The 23,920-nt window shown below is 45.3% G+C and overlaps 1 protein-coding gene across 1 annotated transcript in view; it reads left to right on the top strand.

Annotated features, from left to right (window-relative positions):
- LOC120065072 (rho GTPase-activating protein 39-like) overlaps nucleotides 1-23,277 on the top strand; it is a 57,872-nt gene extending 34,595 nt beyond the window's left edge. The window contains exons 3-10 of the mRNA XM_039015758.1: nucleotides 12,912-14,298; nucleotides 16,522-17,191; nucleotides 17,386-17,475; nucleotides 20,020-20,093; nucleotides 20,467-20,666; nucleotides 21,443-21,534; nucleotides 21,609-21,778; nucleotides 22,003-23,277. Coding sequence (XP_038871686.1) covers nucleotides 12,912-14,298; nucleotides 16,522-17,191; nucleotides 17,386-17,475; nucleotides 20,020-20,093; nucleotides 20,467-20,666; nucleotides 21,443-21,534; nucleotides 21,609-21,778; nucleotides 22,003-22,197 — 2,878 coding nt within the window. The 3' untranslated portion in view covers nucleotides 22,198-23,277. The remainder of the gene's footprint in view (nucleotides 1-12,911; nucleotides 14,299-16,521; nucleotides 17,192-17,385; nucleotides 17,476-20,019; nucleotides 20,094-20,466; nucleotides 20,667-21,442; nucleotides 21,535-21,608; nucleotides 21,779-22,002) is intronic.
- Nucleotides 23,278-23,920: the final 643 nt, after the last annotated feature.

Raw genomic sequence — 23,920 nt, 5'->3', positions numbered from 1 at the left:
CAGACAATATTTCCGATTTATCAAGTGTTTTACAGCGAAAACACAATAGAGCGTTATATTAGCTTACCACAATAGCCAAAAACACAAGCAATTTCCCAGTAGCAAAAGTTAGCGATCGTAACAAACAAGCAAAAGATATATAATTTTTGACTAACCTTGATTTTCTTCATCAGATGACAGTCCTATAACATCAGGTTATACATACACTTATGTTTTGTTCGAAAATGTGCATATTTAGAGCTGAAATCAGTGGTTACACATTGTGCTAACGTAGCATCTTTTTCCCACAACGTCTAAACAGCAACGATATTTTTCTGACACGTTTTCTGACACACATATTCTGACCAAATAGCTATTCATAAACATAAGTAAAAAATACATGTTGTATAGGAAATGATAGATCCATTAGTTCTTAATGAAATCGCAGTGTTAGAATTCTAAAAAATAACTTCATTACGACATCCAGCTTCGGTATAGCTGAGTACCCCAAAGTTGGGCGCCCACGACTAATTCACATGCACGACAGATATATGAATTAGCATCATAAAATGTTTCTTACTTTTGGTGATCTTCCATCAGAATGTTGTAGAAGGTGTCCTTTGTCAAGAACAGTCGTTGTTTGGATTTAAAACGTTCATTTTCCCTCTCGATTTAGCACGCGCACTTGCCAAGTGGCACAAAGCTCTCCAAGTCAACAAACGGAAGAGAACGGAACACGGCAAAACTCCCGAAAAATTTTCAATAATCTGATGAAACTATATTGAAAAAACATACTTTACGATGATATGGTCACATGTATCAAATAAAATCATAGCCGGAGATATTAGTCGTCCATAACGACAGCTAAACAGAAGGCAAATCCATGTCCCCTTTCGCGCGCTCCAGAAAACAGAAAATGGACGGTCACGTCAAACAAAGAGCTTTTATTCCACCTCAGACCAAGATAAACACGAAATTTCTTCTCTCACCACCTCTTGACATCCAGGGGAAGGTGTATGAAGTGCACGTAGACTCTTATGTATCATGCCCATGTATAGGCAGGGAGTAGAACAGAGCATTGATTTCAGATTTTCCACTTCCTGGTCAGGAAGTTTGTGCCAAATGAGTTCTGTTTGACTCACAGATATAATTCAAACGGTTTTAGAAACTAGAGAGTGTTTTCTATCCAATAGTAATAATAATATGCATATTGTACGAGCAAGAATTGAGTACGAGGCCGTTTGAAATGGGCACCCTTTTATCTGGCTACTCAATACTCCCCCTGCAGCCCAAACAGGTTAAGCCATTTTGCCACAACTTTGGAAGTATGCTTGGGGTCATTGTCCATTTGGAAGACCCATTTGCAACCAAGCTTTAACTTCCTGACTGATGTTTTGAGATGTTGCTTCAATATATCCAGATAATTTTCCTGCCTCATGATGCCATCTATTTTGTGAAGTGCACCAGTCCCTCCTTCAGCAAAGCACCCCCACAACATGATGCTGCCACCCCCACGCTTCACGGTTGGGGTGTTGTTCTTCGGCTTGCAAGCCTCCGCCTTTTTCCTCTAAACATAACGGTGGTCATTATGGCCAAACAGTTCTATTTTTGTTTCATCATACCAGAGGAACTTTCTCCAAAAAGTACGATCTTTGTCCCCATGTGCAGTTGCAAACTGTGGTCTGGCTTTTTTATGGCAGTTTTGGAGCAGTGGTTTCTTCCATGTTGAGCAGCCTTTCAGGTTATGTCGATTTATAAGGACTCGTTTTACTGTGGATATAGATACTTTTGTACCTGTTTCCTTCAGCATCTTCACAGGGTCCCTTGCTGTTGATCTGGGATTGATTTGCCCTTTTCGCACCAAAGTACATACATCTCCTTCCTGAGCGGTATGACCGCTGCATGGTCCCCTGGTGTTTACACTTGCGTACTATTGTTTGTACAGATGAAAAAAATATATATAATTTCCGAGGTCTTGGCTGATTTCATTTTCCCATGATGTCAAGCAAAGAGGCACTGAGTTTGAAGATAGGCCTTGAAATACATCCACAGGTACAACTCCAATTCACTCAGGCTAATTGACATCATTTATCAGACGCTTCTAAAGCCATGACATAATTTTCAGGAATTTTCCAAGCTGTTTAAAGACAGTCAACTTAGTGTATGTAAACTTCTGACCAACTAGAATTGTGATAGTGAAATAATCTGTCTGTAAAGAATTGTTGGGAAAATTACTTCTGTCAAGCACAACATAACCGACTTGCCAAAACCATAGTTTGTTAACAAGAAATTTATGGAGTGGTTGAAAAACGAGTTTCAATAACTCCAACCTAAGTGTATGTAAACTTCCGATGAAATGTGTCCCCTTAAACCACTTGAGTGTTGCTTTAGCAGTATGCTTAGGGTCATTGTCCTGCTGGAAGGTGAACCTCCATCCCAGTCTCATATCTCTGGAAGACTGAAACAGGTTTCCCTCAAGAATTTCCCTGTATTTAGCACCATCCATTATTCCTTCAATTCTGACTAGTTTCCCAGTCCCTGCCGATGAAAAACATCCCCACCGCATGATGCTGCCACCACCATGCTTTACTGTGGGGATGGTGTTCTATGGGTGATGAGAGGTTTTGGGTTTGCTCCAGACATAGCATTTTCCTTGATTGCCAAACATCTCAATTTTAGTCTCATCTGACCAGAGTACCTTCTTCCATATGTTTGGTGACTCTCCCACCTGCCTTTTGGCGAACACCAAATGTGTTTGCTTATTTTTTTCTTTAAGCAATGGGTTTTTTCTGGCCACTCTTCCCTAAAGTCTAGCTCTGTGGAATGTATGGCTTAAAGTGGTCCTATGGACAGATACTCCAATCTCCGCTGTGGAGCTTTGCAGCTCCTTCAGGGTTATCTTTGGTCTCTTTGTTGCCTCTCTACGATTTAATGTCTTCCTTGCCTGGTCTGGGAGTTTTGGTAGCCGTCCTACTCTTGGCAGGTTTGTTGTGGTACTATATTCTTTCCATTTTTTAATAATGGATTTAATGGTGCTTCGTGGGATGTTCAAAGCTTCTGATATATTTTTTTTATAACCCAACCCTGATCTGTAATTCTCCACAACTTTGTCCCTGACCTGTTTGGAGAGCTCCTTGGTCTTCATGGTGCCCCTTCCTTAGTGGTGTTGCAGACTCTGGGGCCTTTCAGAACAGGTGTATATGTATATATATACACTGCTCAAAAAAATAAAGGGAACACTTAAACAACACAATGTAACTCCAAGTCAATCACACTTCTGTGAAATCAAACTGTCCACTTAGGAAGCAACACTGATTGACAATAAATTTCACATGCTGTTGTGCAAATGGAATAGACAAAAGGTGGAAATTATAGGCAATTAGCAAGACACCCCCAATAAAGGAGTGGTTCTGCAGGTGGTGACCACAGACCACTTCTCAGTTCCTATGCTTCCTGGCTGATGTTTTGGTCACTTTTGAATTCTGGCGGTGCTTTCACTCTAGTGGTAGCATGAGACAGAGTCTACAACCCACACAAGTGGCTCAGGTAGTGCAGCTCATCCAGGATGGCATATCAATGCGAGCTGTGGCAAGAAGGTTTGCTGTGTCTGTCAGCGTAGTGTCCAGAGCATGGAGGCGTTACCAGGAGACAGGCCAGTACATCAGGAGACGTGGAGGAGGCCGTAGGAGGGCAACAACCCAGCAGCAGGACCGCTACCTCCGCCTTTGTGCAAGGAGGAGCACTGCCAGAGCCGTGCAAAATGACCTCCAGCAGGCCACAAATGTGCATGTGTCTGCTCAAACGGTCAGAAACAGACTCCATGAGGGTGGTATGAGGGCCCGACGTCCACAGGTGGGGGTTGTGCTTACAGCCCAACACCGTGCAGGACGTTTTGCATTTGCCAGAGAACACCAAGATTGGCAAATTCACCACTGGCGCCCTGTGCTCTTCACCGATGAAAGCAGGTTCACACGCACATGTGACAGACGTGACAGAGTCTGGAGACGCCGTGGAGAACGTTCTGCTGCCTGCAACATCCTCCAGCATGACCGGTTTGGCGGTGGGTCAGTCATGGTGTGGGGTGGCATTTCTTTGGGGGGCCGCACAGCCCTCCATGTGCTCGCCAGAGGTAGCCTGACTGCCATTAGGTACCGAGATGAGATCCTCAGACCCCTTGTGAGAACATATGCTGGTGCGGTTGGCCCTGGGTTCCTCCTAATGCAAGACAATGTTAGACCTCATGTGGCTGGAGTGTGTCAGCAGTTCCTGCAAGAGGAAGGCATTGATGCTATGGACTGGCCCGCCCGTTCCCCAGACCTGAATCCAATTGAGCACATCTGGGACATCATGTCTCGCTCCATCCACCAACGCCACGTTGCACCACAGACTGTCCAGGAGTTGGCGGATGCTTTAGTCCAGGTCTGGGAGGAGATCCCTCAGGAGACCATCCGCCACCTCATCAGGAGCATGCCCAGGCGTTGTAGGGAGGTCATACAGGCACGTGGAGGCCAGACACACTACTGAGCCTCATTTTGACTTGTTTTAAGGACATTACATCAAAGTTGGATCAGCCTGTAGTGTGGTTTTCCACTTTAATTTTGAGTGTGACTCCAAATCCAGACCCCCATGGGTTGATAAATTTGATTTCCATTGATCATTTTTGTGTGATTTTGTTGTCAGCACATTCAACTATGTAAAGAAAAAAGTATTTAATAAGAATATTTCATTCATTCAGATCTAGGATGTGTTATTTTAGTGTCTCCCTTTAGTCTGTTGGTGATGTGAAATTTATTGTCAATCAGTGTTGCTTCCTAAGTGGACAGTTTGATTTCACAGAAGTGTGATTGACTTGGAGTTACATTGTGTTGTTTAAGTGTTCCCTTTATTTTTTTGAGCAGTGTATATATCATGTGACACCTAGATTGCACACAGGTGGACTTTATTTAATTAATTATGTGACTTCTGAAGGTAATTGGTTGCACCAGATCTTATTTAGGGGCTTCATAGCAACGGGGTGAATACATATGCACGCACCACTTTTTCATTTTTTTGAATTTTTTGAAACAAGTTATTTTCATTTCACTTCACCAATATTTACTATTTTGTGTATGTCTATTACATGAAATCCAAATAAAAATCCATTTAAATTACAGGTTGTAATGCAACACAATAGGAAAAACACCAAGGGTGATTACTTTTGCAAGGAATTGTAGAAGCCTCTTGGACCTAGACTTGGCGCTCTGGTACTACTTGCTGTGCGGTAGCAGATCGAACAGTCTATGACTAGGGTGGCTGGAGTCTTTGACAATTTTTAGGGCCTTCCTCTGACACCGCCTGGTATAGAGGTCCTGGATGGCAGGAAGCTTGGCCCCGGTGATGTACTGGGCCGTACGCACTACCCTCTGTAGTGCCTTGCGGTCGAATGCCGAGCAGTTGCCATACCAGGCAGTGATGCAACCCGTTAGGATGCTCTCGATGGGGCAGCTGTAAAACCTTTTGAGGATCTGAGGACCAATGCCAAATCTTTTCAGTCTCCTGAGGGGGAATAGGTTTTGTCGTGCCCTCTTCACGACTGTCTTGGTGTGCTTGGACCATGTTAAGTCTGTTGGTGATGGAACTTGAAGCTCTCAACCTGCTCCACTACAGCCCCGTCGATGAGAATGGGGGAGTGCTTGGTCCTCCTTTTCCTGTTGTCCACAATAATTTCCTTTGTCTTGATCACGTTGAGAGAGAGGTGGTTGTCCTTGCACCACACGGTCAGATCTCTGACCTCCTCCCTATAGGCTGTCTCATTGTTGTCGGTGATCAGACCTACCACTGTTGTGTCATCGGCAAACTTAATGATGGTGTTGGAGATGTCCCTGGCCCGTGCAGTCATGAGTGAACATGGAGTACAGGAGGGGACTGAGCACGCACCCCTGAGGTGCCCCCGTGTTGAGGATCAGCGGATGTGTTGTTACCTACCCTTACCACCTGTGGTCGGCCTGATAGGAATTCCAGTATCCAGTTGCAGAGGGAGGTGTTTAGTCCCAGGATCCTTAGCTTAGTGATGAGCTTTGAGGGTACTATGGTGTTGAACGCTGAGCTGTAGTCAATGAATAGCATTCTCACGTAGGTGTTCCTTTTGTCCAGGTGTGAAAGGGTAGTGTGGAGTGCAATAGGGATTGCGTCATCTGTGGATCTGTTTGTGTGGTATGCAAATTGGAGTGAGTCTATGGTTTCTAGGATAATGGTGTTGTAGCCATGACCAGCCTTTCAAAGCACTTCATGGCTACAGACATTTAGGCAGGTTACCTTAGTGTCCTTGGTCACATGGACGTTGGTCTGCTTGAAACATGTTGGTATTACAGACTCAGACAGGGAGAGGTTGAAAATGTCAGTGAAGACACTTGCCAGTTGGTCAGCGCATGCTCGGAGTACATGTCCTGCTAATCCGTCTGGCCCTGCGGCCTTGTGAATGTTGACCTGTTTAAAGGTCTCACTCACATCGGCTACGGAGAGCGTGATCACACAGTCATTCGGAACAGCTGATGCTCTCATGCATGTTTCAGTGTTACTTGCCTCGAAGCGAGCATATAATTATTTTGCTCATCTGGTAGGCTCGTGTCACTGGCAGCTCTTGGCTGTGCTTCCCTTTGTTGTCTGTAATAGTTCGCAAGCCCTGCCACATCCGATGTGCGTCGGAGCCGGTGTAGTACGATTCGATCTTAGTCCTGTATTGATGCTTTGCCTGTTTGATGGTTCGTCGGAGGGCATAGCGGGATTTCTTATAAGCTTCCAGGTTATAGTCCCGCTCCTTGAAAGCGGCAGCTCTACCCTTTAGCTCAGTGCGAATGTTGCCTGTAATCCATGGCTTCTGGTTGGGGTATGTTATAGATTTTGAAAATGAGTGCTGTTTTTGTCTGAATACTGGTAATGTCTTTTTTATATTCCGTGGCATATAATAATTTATTTTAAGTTTACATTATTTGAAAAGTACCCAACAGCCAATGTGGTCAGTGTGATGAAACACAGGCTCTTTTTATGATTGTGGTAAAGCAAACATGTTGACAGTGTCAATGTAAGCTCAGCACTGCCATACTGATGTTAGGTAAGTGTTTATGTCTGCTTGAGAGAATCTGTAGATAGTCTTTAAATGGGATTCTGCTCCATAGAGGGGCGTTGCCGTGACAATAGCAGAGCCAGGCATTGTCTAAAGGCTCCCCGGCCTGGGGCCCCTGAATGAGACCTCTGAGGAATGTCAACGTTCCTGCTCATTCCCTGACGGCACTCTCCCACGACAAATCCCCTTCTCATTCTCTCTCTCTCGTTCTCTCGCTCTCTCTCGTTCTCTCGCTCTCGTTCTCTCGCTCTCTCTCTCACTTCACCCTATTTTCTAACCACTGCTTTCTTACTGTCTCACTGTTTTAGAAGTGAGATCATTCTGGTTGGGTGGTATTTTTTTTTTTATATTTAACTAGGCAAGAGGTTGTTGGTGGTAAATTATAGTTGGATTAGGACTGCTACAGTGAGGAAAGCTTATCTACTGTGGGCATTGGCATGAAGCCAGATGTGATTGGGATAATCATCTATTGCGCACCAACTGTTTCTGTTAACAAACAAAATAATGAGCCGATGCTGGAGGGCTGAACACTAGCCTGGCTGTGCCACCCTGGGTGTGGTGTGACAATGACAAGTGAACAACAACCACAAAGCCAGATGAAATCCCCAGCTCTGCTCTGTGCTAGGAGCTTGACTCAGCATGTCCAAACTTCCTCTCTTATCATTCTGTCGTGTTGCTCTGGTTTCACCTCAAAACAACATCCATGCAGAGGATAGGGTTTCTGTTGTTATTGGTGACATTTTAAAGAGGACTGACATCATTTAGCGTGTAGATGGAATTAGCACTCGGGTAGTATGGGGATGTCGAGTGTAATGGCAGTGATGCTGTGTAGGGACTTAGACAATGTTCTTTCATATATGGTTGCTTTTGTTTGAGTTTAATTTAGCAACATGTAAACCCCCTATAAGTGAAGGTCACCCCTCTCATTCGGCCTTACTCCAGCGTGAATGTTAGATTTGTCATTTCCTGTTTGTGTTGTATGGGAGGCTCCAGTGGGTTTCAGCGATATGAAGTAGAACCCCACCCCCCTCTCTCAAGGTCATCAGTGGTAAACCAGACCACTCATCACTCTCACCACTGGAGAATGAGACTAGTCATAAGATGGAACCTGTTGGTCATCAATTACATTTACCAGTTCCATGTCATGAGTAGTAACCTTATGATATGTGTGGGGGGTGTACAGTCACCGGCCAGTTTATTAGGTATACCACCCGTTCACGAAAATAGTTTGCTGTTACAGACAGTGAGTCAGGTGGCCGTGGCTTGCTATATAAAACAGGCATCGAGACATTCCGTTACTGTTTGATTGAACGTTACAATGGGCATAACGAGTGGCCTAAGCGACTTTCAGCGTGGTATGATCTAGAGGTCGACCGATTATGATTTTTCAACGCCGATACCGGTTATCGGAGGACCAAAAAAAGCCGATACCGATTAATCGGCCGATTTTATATTTTTATTTTAAATTTTTTAATTTTTTAAAAATGTATTTGTAATAATGACAATTACAACAATACTGAATGAACACTTTTATTTTAACTTAATTTAATACATCAATAAAATCAATTTAGCCTCAAATAAATAATGAAACATGTTCAATTTGGTTTAAATAATGCAAAAACAAAGTGTTGGAGAAGAAAGTAAAAGTGCAATATGTGCCATGTAAGAAAGCTAACGTTTAAGTACCTTGCTCAGAACATGAGAACATATGAAAGCTGGTGGTTCCTTTTAACATGAGTCTTCAATATTCCCAGGTAAGAAGTTTTAGGTTGTAGTTATTATAGGAATTATAGGACTATTTTTCTCTCTACGATTTGTATTTCATATACCTTTGACTATTGGATGTTCTTATAGGCACTTTAGTATTGCCAGTGTAACAGTATAGCTTCCATCACTCTCCTCGCCGCTTCCTGGGCTCGAACCAGGAACACATCGACAACAGCCACCCTCGGAGCAGCGTTACCCATGCAGAGCAAGGGGAACAACTACTCCAAGTCTCAGAGCGAGTGACGTTTGAAACGCTATTAGCGTTCACCCCGCTAACTAGCTAGCCATTTCACATCGGTTACACCAGCCTAATCTCGGGAGTTAATAGGCTTGAAGTCATAAACAGCGCAATGCTTAAAAGCATTGCGAAGAGCTGCTGGCAAAACGCACGAAAGTGCTGTTTGAATGAATGCTTACGAGCATGCTGGTGCCTACCATTGCTCAGTCAGACTGCTCTATCAAATCATAGACTTAATTATAACATAATACACAGAAATACGATCCTTAGGTCATTAATATGGTCGAATCCGGAAACTATCATTTAGAAAACAAAACGTTTATTCTTTCAGTGAAATACGGAACCGTTCCGTATTTTATCTAACGGATGGCATCCCTAAGTCTAAATATTGCTGTTACATTGCACAACCTTCAATGTTATGTCATAATTGCGTAAAATTCTGGCAAATTAGTTCGCAATGAGCCAGGCGGCCCAAACTGTTGCATATATCCTGACTCTGCGTGCAATGAACGCAAGAGAAGTGACACCATTTCACCTGGTTAATATTGCCTGCTAACCTGGATTTATTTTAGCTAAATATGCAGGTTTAAAAATATATACTTCTGTATATTGATTTTAAGAAAAGCATTGATGTTTATGGTTGGAGCAACGACAGTTGGAGCAATGACAGTCCTTTTTCGCGAATGCGCACCACATCGATTACATGCAACGCAGGACACGCTAGATAAACTAGTAATATCATCAACCATGTGTAGTTATAACTAGTGATTATGATTGATTGTTTTTTATAAGATAAGTTTAATGCTAGCTAGCAACTTACCTTGGCTTCTTACTGCATTCGCGTAACAGGCAGGCTCCTCGTGAGGCAGGTGGTTAGAGCGTTGGACTAGTTAACCGTAAGGTTGCAAGATTGAATCTCTGAGCTGACAAGGTAAAAATCTGTCATTCTGCCCCTAAACAAGGCAGTTAACCCACAGTTCCTAGGCCGTCATTGAAAATAAGAATGTGTTCTTAACAGACTTGCCTAGTTAAATAAAGGTGTAAAAAAAAATATATATATTTTTTTTTAAATATTGGCAAAATCGGCGTCCAAAAATACCGATTTCCGATTGTTATGAAAACTTGAAATCGGCCCTAATTAATTCCGATTAATCGGTCGACCTCTAGTATGATCATCGGTGCCAAGGCGTGCCGGTTCCAGTATCTCAGAAACAGATGGCCTCGTGGGCTTTTCACGCATGAGTGTCTAGGGTTTCCTGAGAATTGTGCGAATTCAGCGGCAGTTCTTTAGTCGAAAACAGCTCGTTGATGAGGTCGAAGGAAAATGGTAAGAATCGTGCAAGCTAACAGGCGGGCCACAAACAGGCAAATAACGGTGCAGTACAACAGTGGTGTGCAGAACGGCATCTCAGAACATACAACTCATCGGTCCTGGTTAAAAACAAAAAGAAGCGGCTCCAGTGTGCACGAGATCACCAACACTGGACAATTGAGGAGTGGAAAAACATTCTCTGGTCATACGAATCCCAGTTCCTGTTGAGTCATGCTGATGGCAGTCAGGATTGGGGCCATAAGTAGTAGGAGTCCATGGCCCCATCCTGCCTGGTGTCAACGGTACAGGCTGGTGGTGTAATGGTATGGTGAATGTTTTCCTGGCACACGTTAGGTCCCCTGATACCAATTGAGCAACGTTTCCATGCCCCGAAAAATTCAGTCTGTTCTGGATGCAAATGGTGTCCGACGCGGTTCTCGATGGGTGTACCTAATAAACTGGCCACTGAGTGTATAATGTATTTAGCATGTGAACATTGTGCTAGGTTACATGTGGTCTTTGGCCTTTTGCTTAAATTCCTTCTTGTCCCTTTAATGGTTACTGTAATGTAGCCCATTCTGTGCCATAGTAAACTATTAACTGGCTGTTTTAAAACAGCCAGTTTTATGTTTCTGTATTTTTTGCAAGTCAATTCAAAGGTTAGTACCAACATCAGACCATAATCCTTGATCATAAAAATCTGCTTGACACTGCCTCTGTTGTGGAGGTAACATCACTGACATCACCAGCCCCTGACCATGACTGAAGGAGGACTTCCTCTGAGTCCCGCATTTCAGAGTTCAGACAGCAGCAGCACGTTTTCAGCTGTCTCCCACCTCAGTCTGTCACACTGCTGAGAACTAAAGCAGCCCTAACACAGCCGGTTTGAAGTGGCTCCCGTCCACTCTGCAGCGCGTGACTAGTCTCCGCTTCTCTGGATCCACGTGTGGGGCAGTAAAAACTGTTGATTGGTCTTTTGTCGCGTCTGAGCGGGGGGAAGGGAGGTGAGGCCCAGGAATGTTCCCAACACCACAGGGACAGGGCTGACTGTGCTGGGAGGCTGCCAGGTGGCTCAGGCCCAGCTGTTTATGGGCTGTGGAAGCTATATCTGCTCAACCATTTGAAGAGCCTGTTTACATTCAAATCACTGAGGTGGCGTGACTGTTTGAGGGAAAGAGAGAGAATGCAGTTCAGTGGCAGATGGGGGGGTAAGAAGGAAGTGAGGAAGTTTGCCATTGGCCCGAGAAGCTTGAGCCCCAGGGGAGTTGTTATTGTATTGTTACAAACTACCGAAGGTCTTCTCTGTTGTCTTCCTGCTCCTCAGTAACTCCTGCCCTGAGACTTAGGAGGAGGTATGTGTGCAGTGGGTCAGTCTGTTAGATGTCTGGCTGCAGAAGGATAGAGCCATGCAGGTTTAATAGTATCGATTACAGTGTGTTGTTGGCTATACGGTAGAGAGGGTGGAGGGCAGAAGGTAAGTCTCTGCTTTTCTAATCCTTGGTCTGTAGTGCTAGTACTGTAAAGCATGCTCAACCTTTGATTCTTGAAGTTAGCAGATAACTCTTATATGCTGTATGATAGGAGTTGTTTCAGTCACAGTTGGTCAGATGGATAGAAGTGTTTATTTGCTGAACCACAGATGGATGGCAGTTAGATCTAAGTGAGGTATTGAGGAATGAATGAGGCCTGATGCTGGGGCCACAGGGATTACAGGGTTAGAAAGCGAGAGAGAGGTGTAAACAGATTAATGCCAGATTAGTTCCCAGTGCTTGGATTAGCATTCTGACAACGTCTGAAGTTAGCCGCAAGGGAGGAGTGTCAACCTCCAGTCCCTCAGGCCAGATGGAGACACTTCTACTGTAATTCTGCTCCCCAAGTATGTTCTCATACACTCTTCTCTACTACTCTACTCAGTATGTGAGTGTTTTGGAACTGTGGCAGCTGGGAATTTAGATCTTATCATGTTTTGTCATTTTCTCAAATGTAACCAAATGTTTCACATGAGGTGTTTTGAGTCTGTGTAATTGATGGGTCACTACTCTTGGGAAGAGGTACTGTGTTATGGTCCAAAGCAGGAGAATGCTTAACACACTTACAGTACGTAGGAAATGTTTTCCACACCTCTAACCCAGACAGCAATGAGAAGTCTTCTTTTGCCTCAGTCAGAAGTACAATGGTAATTGTGTCTTTTTAGGAGGTTGGTTTGCACAACACACACTGGAGATATTGTCTTATGACTTAAGGCAGTATTTTGGAGGGTCAGTGAAATGTCTGGGGAAAAATGCGAGGAATCGGATCACAGTTTTCCCAAATCTGTCTGAGCTTGGAATTTAAATTAGTGGAGCATTTTTTTGATGGTCACAATTTAGAAGTAACCACAGGCTTGTTGAAGTTCGGGACAATGCTTTGCTTGTTCGGGTGACTGTCATCTTGTGTGTGTGTTTTTATCTGCAGTTATCTCTTTAAATCCAAACCCAGATCTCATCCTTTCCCATATTCTCTTTCTATTCCAGAGAGCGCTCTCAGAGATGGCAGCCTTCCCCAGGGTCTAAGGCAGCAATGTTGGTTAAAGTAAACAGTGTCAGTCGGATCCAGCCTGGAGGCCCATCTAGCCCGGACCTGCAGCTCCGCCACCACAACACACACGCACACAACAAGCCCAATGGCCACCAGGCCTTTACCCTCCACCCCGTCAGCAGCAAACCCCCGGGGGCTCACTCCTGCTCCACCCAGGGCTACAAGACCGCACCCTCCGGCAAGATGGCCGCCGACGCCCGGCAGGCCCACCACTTGAGAAAGATCGGCAACGGCAGCTTCTGTCTGGTGTCCTCTGACCCTCCCCAAACTCCAGGCAGTCACAGGTCCCAGCCCAGCACCCCCAGGTCAGTGTCACCACAGTACGCCTCCACACCTCACCTCTACGACGACCCGGGAAAAGAGTGTCCCATCTATGATGAGCCTCCTGTGGACATGGAGGTGGAGGGGGCTCACCATAATGGGCCTGGTGGTCTATCCTGTCTCACCCCCACACACAGCCTGCAAAAGCCCAGGCTCCTCCAGCACCCTGGCTCCTCTCACTCAGAATCCAGGCACAAGAGGAACCCTTCTGCTTCTGACTACAGCCCTGCTGGCCTGGAGTGCATCAAGCACATGGTTGTTGTGGACCCAAAACAGGGCCTCCTCTCCACCTCCCCCGGTCCCACCCGCACCCCCTCCCCCACACCACGATCAGACCCCCTCTTGGCCCAGCCCCAGTCCCAGCCCCGGGGGCAGCAGAGGGAGCCAGGGACCCTGGAGAAAAAGCAGACATGGCGAGCCCTGGAGGCCAGTGTGTTGAGGGCAGTGGAGGCTCGTCACAGCAGGCAGAGCAGCCAGGCCTCCCAGGACTTCCCCACACCTCCAGGTCCCCAGACCACCGCCACCTACCAGGACTCTGGCTACTCTACTGGCCCCTCTCCGAGCCTGAGGAGGAAGAGCCGGCGGAGGCTGGGGGCCGGAGGCCGGCCTGGCTCAGTAGGCAGCAGCGGAGAGCTGTGTGCCCTTAACGAGAGGCTGATGGCGGAGATGAGGGAGGTGGTGAGCCGCTCCAACACCATGAGGGAGATGAAGGCTGGAGGCCTGGGGGCAGAGATTAGCGAGAGGGGCGCAGTGCCCCGGACACGTTCCCCCGTGGACTCCCTGCAGTGGTATGGAGGAGGAGGAAGGTGTGCGTCACGAGAAGACGTCCCCTCCGCCAGCCTCTCGCTGAGCAGGGCGGGTAATCATGGCAACCCAGCCCTGCCACCCCTGGAGATGCCTGGTAGGCAGAAGAGGACCTATGAGAAGGTGGACACCTTGGAGAAGAGCATCACCAGTCAGGCCGGCCTCTCCTCACCAGACACCCCCGGACCCCCATCAGAGGTAAGCATACACTCCAGTATTTGTCTCTGTCTGGCTGTGAGAGAGAGGAGAAATATGGGAAGACCTTGGAAGTCCACTCCTGATAAATGGATTAGTTCTGGTTTGTCTGCTTAGTTAAAACTCTGACTGGTGCCTGTTGTTGTGTGGTCTGTTTATGTGGAACAGTTTATTTTTCTTTGGATTCTGTTTTGTTTTGTCTGGAGGTGGTCACATTGCTGGTGCATTTCCAGGGCTACTTTTATTGCTAGATTACTTAGGATGTCTCTATGCCAAGTTAAATACATTAAGAGAAGTATTTAAATTCATGGTTTTGTGTTTGTCTCCCATTTTCAGAGGTAAAAAAAATCTGAACAGAGTAAGGACAGAGTAGGTCATTATGCGTATTCTAAAACTGGATAAATGTACTAATGATATTTTAACTAGGCAGAGTAATTCACACAGATGGGATGGACAGAAGTGATAACTTGCTTGCTGTCAGGAGGTTGAATTATTAGGCTAGTACAGGTGCACATGATTTGTGCAAAGCCTCAGCGCTATGAAACCTACCATTTTATAATCCCAAAACCCTTTCAACAATGCACTTACTTCACCCACCCCACTCCATATGTCTTTATGAAGTTCCAGGAATCTAATGAAACTATAGAGCTAATAAGTCTTGAGGTTCAGTTGAAATTTAAATTAAGTCCTGAAATCAATAAGACTGGCGGTAGAATCTGACTGAGAGAAACATAAGGTGCCGGGAAGATGCAACACTTTAAACATTCCAATCAGGAGCGTCAGGCTCAGAAGCCCCACTGGACCAATATATGGCCCAGGCATGGTGCCTGTGAGCTTAGCGTTACCTGTCCCCCTCTGACTGTCCTAGACCTGGCCAACGCAGCAGGCCCCTGTCCCCCTGTGACAGCTCTCTGCCTGGGTATCAGGAGCCCGGGCCAAGCGTGGGAGAGCCAGGACATGGCTCCCCCTGGTCAGGAAGGAGGGCCACTGTGGCCCAGATGGCACAAGTTTGGCAGGGAGAGCTGAGTACGGGTGGGGTTCAGAGGCTGGTGCCATGAGGGGTTGGTACTGAAGCAATCGCATTTATACAAATATTGGAAACAAGCCCCTAATCCTGTCCTGAAATGTTCCACAGACCTGCTGTTATATCATGATACACACAGATTTGCTCGTACAGAATGCACACACACACTATTGGTTGTTGACTATACCTCATGTGAAGCTTTGGCTGCATTGGTCTATCCTTTCAGAAGCAGAACATGTACTTCTTATTTTATTTTTTTAAACAGTGAACCCAGTGGTTTAAAGCCAGCATGGAAATGTGATCTGTTTTCAATGTGTAATCTATACAACTCTGAATATTTGATACAGAAATCCGTTTTAGAGACTTGTTTTATTTAACTCTGCTGTTGAATTATCACCATGTCACGGTGCATCTGTAAGCTATCTGTGTATAAGAGAAGAGGAATTATAGAACGTATCATTCATACTGTAAATGTTCCTTTGCCTAGTTAAACTTGCCCGTGGTTCCATTTGATCTCAAACAGTGACCCATACCACTCATTTAACACCATTAAGACCATATGACCATAAAGAAGTGCCGCCAAACCCAAATCTGGAGATCTACACTATTTGATCAGGAACCCTAAATATAAGTTCCAGACTGTCTGGCACACTTTACTACTATATTACATCATAGTCAAATTAAAGAGATATGTTGAACGTTTTATGTTCAGATAGTACATTCCTGCTGTGAATTGGCCTGGGTTTCTTGTTGTTCCTGGATGTTTCTCTGACCAGAGCTGCATTACTGGTTTGGTTTTTGCTGTGAGGAGCAGTGACTGTGGACAGGGCTCCGTATAGGCAGAAATCCCACTTGGGATCAGACGAAGGATTTGCACATGTAGTCTTAAAGGAGCAGTGGGTCAGGCAGAACAGAGGTAGGGCCTCTCATGTCACTCTATGCTCCTCACCTGCTCCTGATGAAAAAGTCCATTTAGATATTGGGGAATTTTTGGTGGACGCGGCTTTAGAAAATGTATGTGCCGGTCCTGCAACAATTCCCCCTCGAGCCCTCGCATTGCAGAGCAAAGGTAAAGCAGCCTCGTCGACACTGAGGAGACTGCAGCTGTGGACATCCATACATACTGCTGCACTGACGCTTTCTCTTTCCCTCTCTCTTCCCTCTTTTCTCCTCTGTTTTCCCTCTCTCTCTCTCCCCTGAAGGTGGGAACCCTGGAACTGAAGGCTCAGTTGGACAGCAGGAAGAAAGGTATGGTGGACGGACGAACAGGCTCACTGGGCCCCCATCACCAACGCTCCGTCTCCCATGACAACATAGAGGGAGAAGGAAGAGGAGGAATAGGAGGCTCCTACCACCAGCTCTCTTACGCCACCCTGCGCAAGCCCCCGCCCCCAGACACCTCAGGCATGGCGGACTGGGCCAGCAAGCACCTGAACATGCACACCCAGGGCCTGTTCCGCCGCCGTGTCTCCATCGCCAACATGCTCTCCTGGAACCGCGGCTCCATCAAGAAGCCCATGCTGGTGACCAGCGACCGCGCTGTGAGGAAGGAGGCCTGTGAGATGTTCAAGCTGGTCCAGGCCTACATGGGAGACCGGCCCTCACGGCTGGACCGTCGCCACGCCGCCCTGCTCATCGTCACCAAGTGCTGGGGCATGCAGGGCCTGAGGGATGAGCTGTATGTGCAGCTGGTGAGGCAGACCACGGGCAACACCAGCCCTAGGAGCCTGGCTGCAGGCTGGGAGCTGATGGCTGTCAGCCTGGCCTTCTTCGCCCCCTCTCCCAAGTTCCGCTGCTACCTGGAGGGATACATCCAGAGGCACACGGATCCGAGCAGTGACAAGAAAAGTGAGTCTCAGACTGAGCAACAGGGTGGGTCACCTTCCTCTCTTTGTTTCGTCACTGTCTGTGTGTCTGTCAGTATCAGCATGATGGGTATAGCTTGACGTGTGTGAGGATTTTGAAGTGTTTTTTTCCCTCTCCTCTTCTCTCCTGTTTGCTCTTCGAGGATGTTATTTGATTTTCTAAATAGCCTTTTAACCTCTGCCTTATTTCCTGGTTTCCAGTGGCTCAGTTCATACTAGACCAGCAGGACATGAAGCTGAAGAAGAACTCAAAGTCCAGAAAGAAACGGAAACAGAACACAGATGAAGAAGGTAGGTCTGAGATCACTTAGGCAGCATTATAAAGATTTATGTTTGGTATGGGATGAGTTTTCCTAAGGAGGACATATGTTGGAGAGTGCTGAAGTGAGAGACCAATCATTTATTTATTATTTTCTCATGGGTAAGAAACCATTACATATCAAACATAGTTCATATCTCACTGCAGATTAAGAATTTGGGAGTGAAATAGAAATTTGTTATGATTTGTCACTTGACTACCATGCTAATATGCAGAACTTCCCTGGTAGATGTATTAAATGGTTTTCACAAAATACCAGTGGAGGTGGTAAGAGAGCTGAAGGATAAGAATTTCTATAGAGATACAATAGGGGGCCATGTTAGTGTTCCCCTCTGGCAGCCCCACATTGCGATTTAGGTAGCCTACTCACTGCACTGAGCCCAGTAGACAGGTTGCCTGCGGCACGAAAATGATGCGCGCGCATCGCAGGGGTAAAAAGGCTGTGTGTTATGATTCTAGATAGCTGGCAACAATGACAAGAAGCTGTCATGTGGGGAATCGTAGGTGGCTCGTTTCAGTTTGTTGTATTGTTATTGATACCATGTCTTGTTTTCACTGGTGTCATGTCTACTAAAATGGCTAAAATTCACTGGCTAGCTAACAACAACTTCAACAATGTTTGAGAGACAAGTGCTCATTCTGCAAATGCATTTATGTTTCCAATAAACATTCAAAGAGGAAATATAGTTTATATGTTGTCAACAATCTTTTGATTCTAAGTCAATCCTGTCTGTTTTGCCCCAAACCTGCACACTCATTAGTCTTGTTGCTATAGGGCAACCCACAATATCAGCTGTGATGATGTCACCAGAGAGGAACCTACCCGTCTAGTGGCAGTGACCACACTGGTGAACCCACACACATTGTACATCAATGACTGTAACATCGACCTCTTGTACACCCTGGACAACATCAGTGACTCACAGGCCATGAGGAATGGCTACCGTTCATGGGAGTGACTCACTGTAGAGGTCTTGAGATAGAGGCGGGAATAATGACTTGAGGGAAAGGGCTATTGCATTGCTCACGACGTGGACCCACCAGCCAACCACAAGGGAAAGCCTCCTCACGAACAGCATAATGAGAGCTGCTGTCTGGATAGACGAGCTGAAATGAAGGGTGGTGTTGTGACCACGGCACGGAGCAGCTGTGAGCAGAGTGGTGGGAGGGAGTAAGTGTGTGGGAACTGGAGGCCTCTTGTCTGGGCTTGGAAGGGCTTTTCTTGGGCCTAGGCTGGTCTGAGGCGGGCCTTGCTTACTTGGGTTTAAAAACTTTGCTGAGGTAGCGTCACTAAACTGATACCTCGGGAGAATCTAACAGATATAGGCAGACCGTCTGAACCAAGAAGTTAACAGGTGTCATCATTACAGGATTTGCCTTCTGCTCTTAATCCTCTGAGGGGTGATTTCTCATGGGCTCTGGTTGCTTCGTTGTTGTTTTGCCTTATCAAAACAACATTTTCATTTGGACCACCGCTGGTGTTCAAACCTGCTCTCAGGCTGGGTAAAGAAAGTAGTCCAACTCTTGCTTTTCTTCCCCTAATGATTAGTTAATTCAGGGAATCTTGGGAAAAACAGTGTGTTTTCCCTGAGATCAATGGGAAATTATCATTATGATCTCTGTAATTAGCTGTAATTAGTCAAACTGGGCCAGATTAACGATGGCGGTGTACATGCATGACAGTCAGTCACCTGTTTGCTATAAATCCAGGGTCTTTCAGTCTAGAGAACATTCCAGGAAGGATATTTTTCATTGCAGCACAAAATTCTCCATCTGGCCAGGGCTCAGCCACCTGAGAGTTCTCTGGGAAGGAAGGGAGATGGTTGGGATCCCATGGGTGTGATAGGGAGGCTCTGGGAAGGAAGTGGAGACCTGTTTTATGTGTACATTTTAGTTACCACAGTGACGGCCTGTAGTACGGAAATTATGCGATTCTCTTAGGAAGTGGCTCAAAAATTTGGAGCATGATTGTTGAGTGCCTTGTTCCATTACTTTTTGAGGCAGAGTCATGATTATTTAATTCCTCAAATGTATCTTACTTCAGAAAATACACCCAAGTACAGGGAACGAGGCAGACCGATAGTTTGGGTCTGTAGGTAGGGGTACTGCTCCCTCCAGTGTACTAAGTGTCTGTCTGATGAATCAGCTGGGACAGGATGTGCTGGCTGGATGGCTCCATTCTCCCAGCTTTTCTTTCTATACCGGGACAGTTGAGACATGTATACTCTGATCCCCTTATGCCAGAATCACACAGCCAGCATATCTCCAATTACTGCCTCGGAAATATCTGACATCTATGGGAACAAATTGCGTGTCCATTTAGTGAGGAATTGTTCAACCCTTTTATCTGTTGTTTTGGTTGAAAACCAAGGTTCCTTAGAGGATTCACTCACTGAGCAGACGTATCTGAAGGTGTGACGTGCAGCTATAATAAGAGCTGTATTTCCCATGGTGTTGGGTTACTGAGTCGCATTCCTCAGTGTTACAGTGGCCCTGTCTTCCTTCTCTCTTCACAGGTCTGCCCATCAGCACGTATGCAAAGTTCTGTTATCGCAAACTACAGAAAGTGGCCATAACTGGAGGCAAAAAGGTGAGTTGAGAAGTGAGCATGGCAAAGGGGCAGGGAAGGGAAAATAGTATTTGTCATAAACCAAGGTATTTAAAAATGCCCAAATAGAGCATGCAGTCAAAACACAACCCTACCCTGAATGTCTCTATTTGTTTAATACTCAAAGGGTTCCTAACCAATACAGATGTTGATAAAGAGATTAATAATGCTAGAAAGATAAACATGGACATTAGTCAGAAACATATCATGGATAGATTCTTAGTCACAGGGCTTAACATACACACAAGACAGTCTATTTCAGATATAATCGTTGATGTTAACAGTCATAGACAATGTATTACATGAACAGTGTAAAATATAGTCCTAGTAGTCACACTCTGAACCTCCCCTGCAGGGTCTTCGTAAGCCAACTCTGGAGGAGATTGACCACAGCAGACGGGCCATCGTGACCCCCTCCCTGTTTGGCAGCTCCTTGGACGAGGTGATGGAGCGCCAGAGTGAACTCTTCCCAGACAGGAAGCTACCCTGGGTACAGGTGCAGCTCTCCCAATACGTCCTGGCACTGGGAGGGGCCCAGACTGAGGGCATCTTCAGGTGAGACAGATGGGCAGGGTCAGCAAATCACCTCATTGGACTTGGGGTATTCATCAATGAGGTATGGGTTTGTGTTTAGCAGGGTCGGGGTCATAAAAGGAGATCTAGTGAGGATCTAGACAAATGTATGCCAGCCTTGGTGGGTGGTCTCCTGAAGCAGCACAGTTTAAAGCAAACATTCCCTGTGTACTCTACAGTAAAGAGATGGACAGCAGAGCAAACATTGCATACCACTGCTCAAGAGCCCCTGGAGACCAGCAATGTTTCATTTGATACTTTATAAAAATGTGTTTACATTTTTGTTTTTGCATGAGGCCATGGGCTTTCAATCACGTTGTTAGAGCTATTCTCATATCTGTGATTTGTGAGTATTTTTGTTTGGTCTGTATTTCTGTAGATTATTCTATTAGATTTGAATTTGTTTGGAGGAGGAGTATTTATTCTCAACATAAACGTTATACCCCACCCACTACAATGTTTCATGGGCGATAAGGAGCTTTGGTCGATTTTTTTTTCTCCTACTCCAGCTAATACAGAACAGGCCTATTCACCATGATTATTATCATGGTCAGTCCCTAAATCCAAACAAATTCCGCCAATTAACAACATGATACTCCCAGTGCCGTTTGAGTCATGATAACCGTTTCACCATGTTATAATGGGTTTTCAAGCTATGCCACTGAACATACCTGTAGATTGGTAATAGTGGGGGTTATAGTTCCCCCTAGTGGCCATGCAGTGCAACTGAATACTGAATTAGAACGCTTGTTCTGAAGGGTGCCTGGAGATATCGATGAAGTCAACGCATTGAAGCTCCAGGTCGACCAATGGCGGATCCCAGAAAACCTCTCAGACCCCAACGTACCTGGTGAGTTAGTCTGTACCTCTGCTATTATCTGTGCGAGTGTGTGTTAGTGTTAACACTGTCCCCGTCTCCTCTAGCCTCCCTGATGAAGCTGTGGTATCGTGAGTTGGAGGAGCCTCTCATCCCCATGGCCTTCTACAAGCAGTGTGTCAGTAACTATGACGACCCTGTGGCAGCCATTACTGTTGTACAGTGTCTGCCTGAGCTCAACAGACTGGTGCTGTGCTACTTCATCCACTTCCTGCAGGTAATAACCACGACACAGAACACCACAGCTAATACAATACAGTCATACTGACACAACTATTATCATATTCAACATTGGAGACATGGTCATTGGTCAGGAAGTTGAAATGGAACAAATCACTACAAACTCATTAATTTGTCCTTAGTCAATCTGTTTCAAGTTACATACTCTGCCTTCAGTCCCTAATGATTTTTCACCCTCTCTCCCACACTAATTATCCCCAGGTGTTTGCTCAGCCTGCTAATGTGTCTGTTACTAAGATGGATGTCAATAACCTTGCCATGGTGATGGCCCCCAACTGCCTCCGCTGCCAGTCTGATGACCCACGAATCATCTTTGAGAACACACGCAAGGAAATGTCTTTCCTGCGCATGCTCATCGTTCACCTGGACACCAGTTTCATTGAGGGCGTTGTGTAGACTAACTCCCTTGACACCACGTGCCCCAGTGTCACTGAGAGATTCACTCTGCTCTGCGAAGCCCGCCCCACTCCATTGACCTATCACAAAACACACACACTGGAAATCATACTGTAACAATACCAGAGTTAATCATGTCTGTCTTCAAAGGCAGGGTCATAAGAAGATAAGCGAGAACCCAGATGTCTCACCACTGAGTACTGTATGTAACACTGTCACTTGACCCATCCTCTATCCTACTTTCTGACTGCAGAACAATACATCTGTGCCTACTTCATAGGTGACATTGTGTGTGTTATGTGATGGAAACACCACAATTATTGCACACAAAAAGACTACAAATTACTTTACATCGTACTTTACATCGCATTTTATCCAGTTCATTTTGCTGACTTTTTTAAAACTGCATGTAAAATCTGATTTTCCTCCTACATTTATAACTGAATGTGAAGTGCCATTGTTTCGTTGCTGGATATGGGCTGTGCAGGAGGAGTCTCATATGATTTGTACAGGATGGACATTGTCATCAGGAAACAGACCCAGGGTCCCCTCCTTATATCTATTTGGCCTCTTGTATGTATGTGTGTCTGTGTGTGTTTGAGTTCTAGAGACTCAGCCTCCAGTTCTTATTTACAAATGAGAAAAAAAAATCTAATTTAAAAATAAGCTTGCCTGTGATGTTTTTAGTAGTTCTATCAACAAGACTGCATCAGTCTCACTGCTATGTTGGTGATTTTATCTGAAAAAAACTGTTCCACCACAGCCATTTTGATATAGAGCCACAGTCTATAGTCCGACTACAGTCGAGCCACAGTCAGAGCGTACATTTCAAAGTACAAACTGGAAGCAATAAGACCATGTGTTTTGGAGCTTGTGTAAAATGCCCGTTTTAGTGGTCTCCTCAACAGTGTGTGTTGTGCAATAACAACCCTCTGATTTTCAACTGCTGAGGGAGGATGTTATAAATGTATTCTGGTACATGTATGTACTGTGTGTATGGGAGATCTATTCGGCAGCAGGTAGCCTAGCAGTTAGAGCTTTGGGCCAGTAACCGGAAAGGTCGCTGGTTGGAATGCCTGAGCCGACTAGGTGAAAAATCTGTTGACGTGCCCTTGAGCAAGACACTTAATCCTAATTTGCTCCAGGGGTGCCGTACTACTATGGCTGACCCTTTAAAACACTTCACTGCATTTATCCAGTGTGTGACAAAAATACATTTTTTGTTGCAATACACCAATATTGAAAGAGGCATAAACACATGTGTAAAGTAGTAGCACTATCACTTCTTTTCGCCATAGATATTTTGGCTCAGGTGTTCTGTTAAAACGGGTGTAGTGATAACTGCTCTCTGCTTCCCTCGCTAACTGAAAGTCTGATTTTCACATGCGTCCAAACTATGATGTAGTAAACTAAAAATGTAGATAAGACACTCCCTGGAAGCTTTCCTGTGTAAATAATGCTTGTAAATATTAATAGTAACTGGCTGTATTTTCAAATGATCCATGATAAAGATGAACCTTCCTGATTTTGTAATTACTCCTAATTTCCCTCCTGCAAGCTTGCCTTTGAAAATAGTACTGATTCAACCACTCATTGTTTGTGTGTGTTATGTGAACATACCCTCTGTTATTCTATGAAATGATTGTTCAAGGAAAATAAAGGTTTAATTGTAGACTGGTTATCAGACATTTACTGGATTAAGTGTATAAAAATGTATATGTTA

Source organism: Salvelinus namaycush, chromosome 20, assembly GCF_016432855.1.
Source record: "Salvelinus namaycush isolate Seneca chromosome 20, SaNama_1.0, whole genome shotgun sequence".
Taxonomy (NCBI): domain Eukaryota; kingdom Metazoa; phylum Chordata; class Actinopteri; order Salmoniformes; family Salmonidae; genus Salvelinus; species Salvelinus namaycush.
This window is presented reverse-complemented; position numbering and strand designations above follow the sequence as displayed.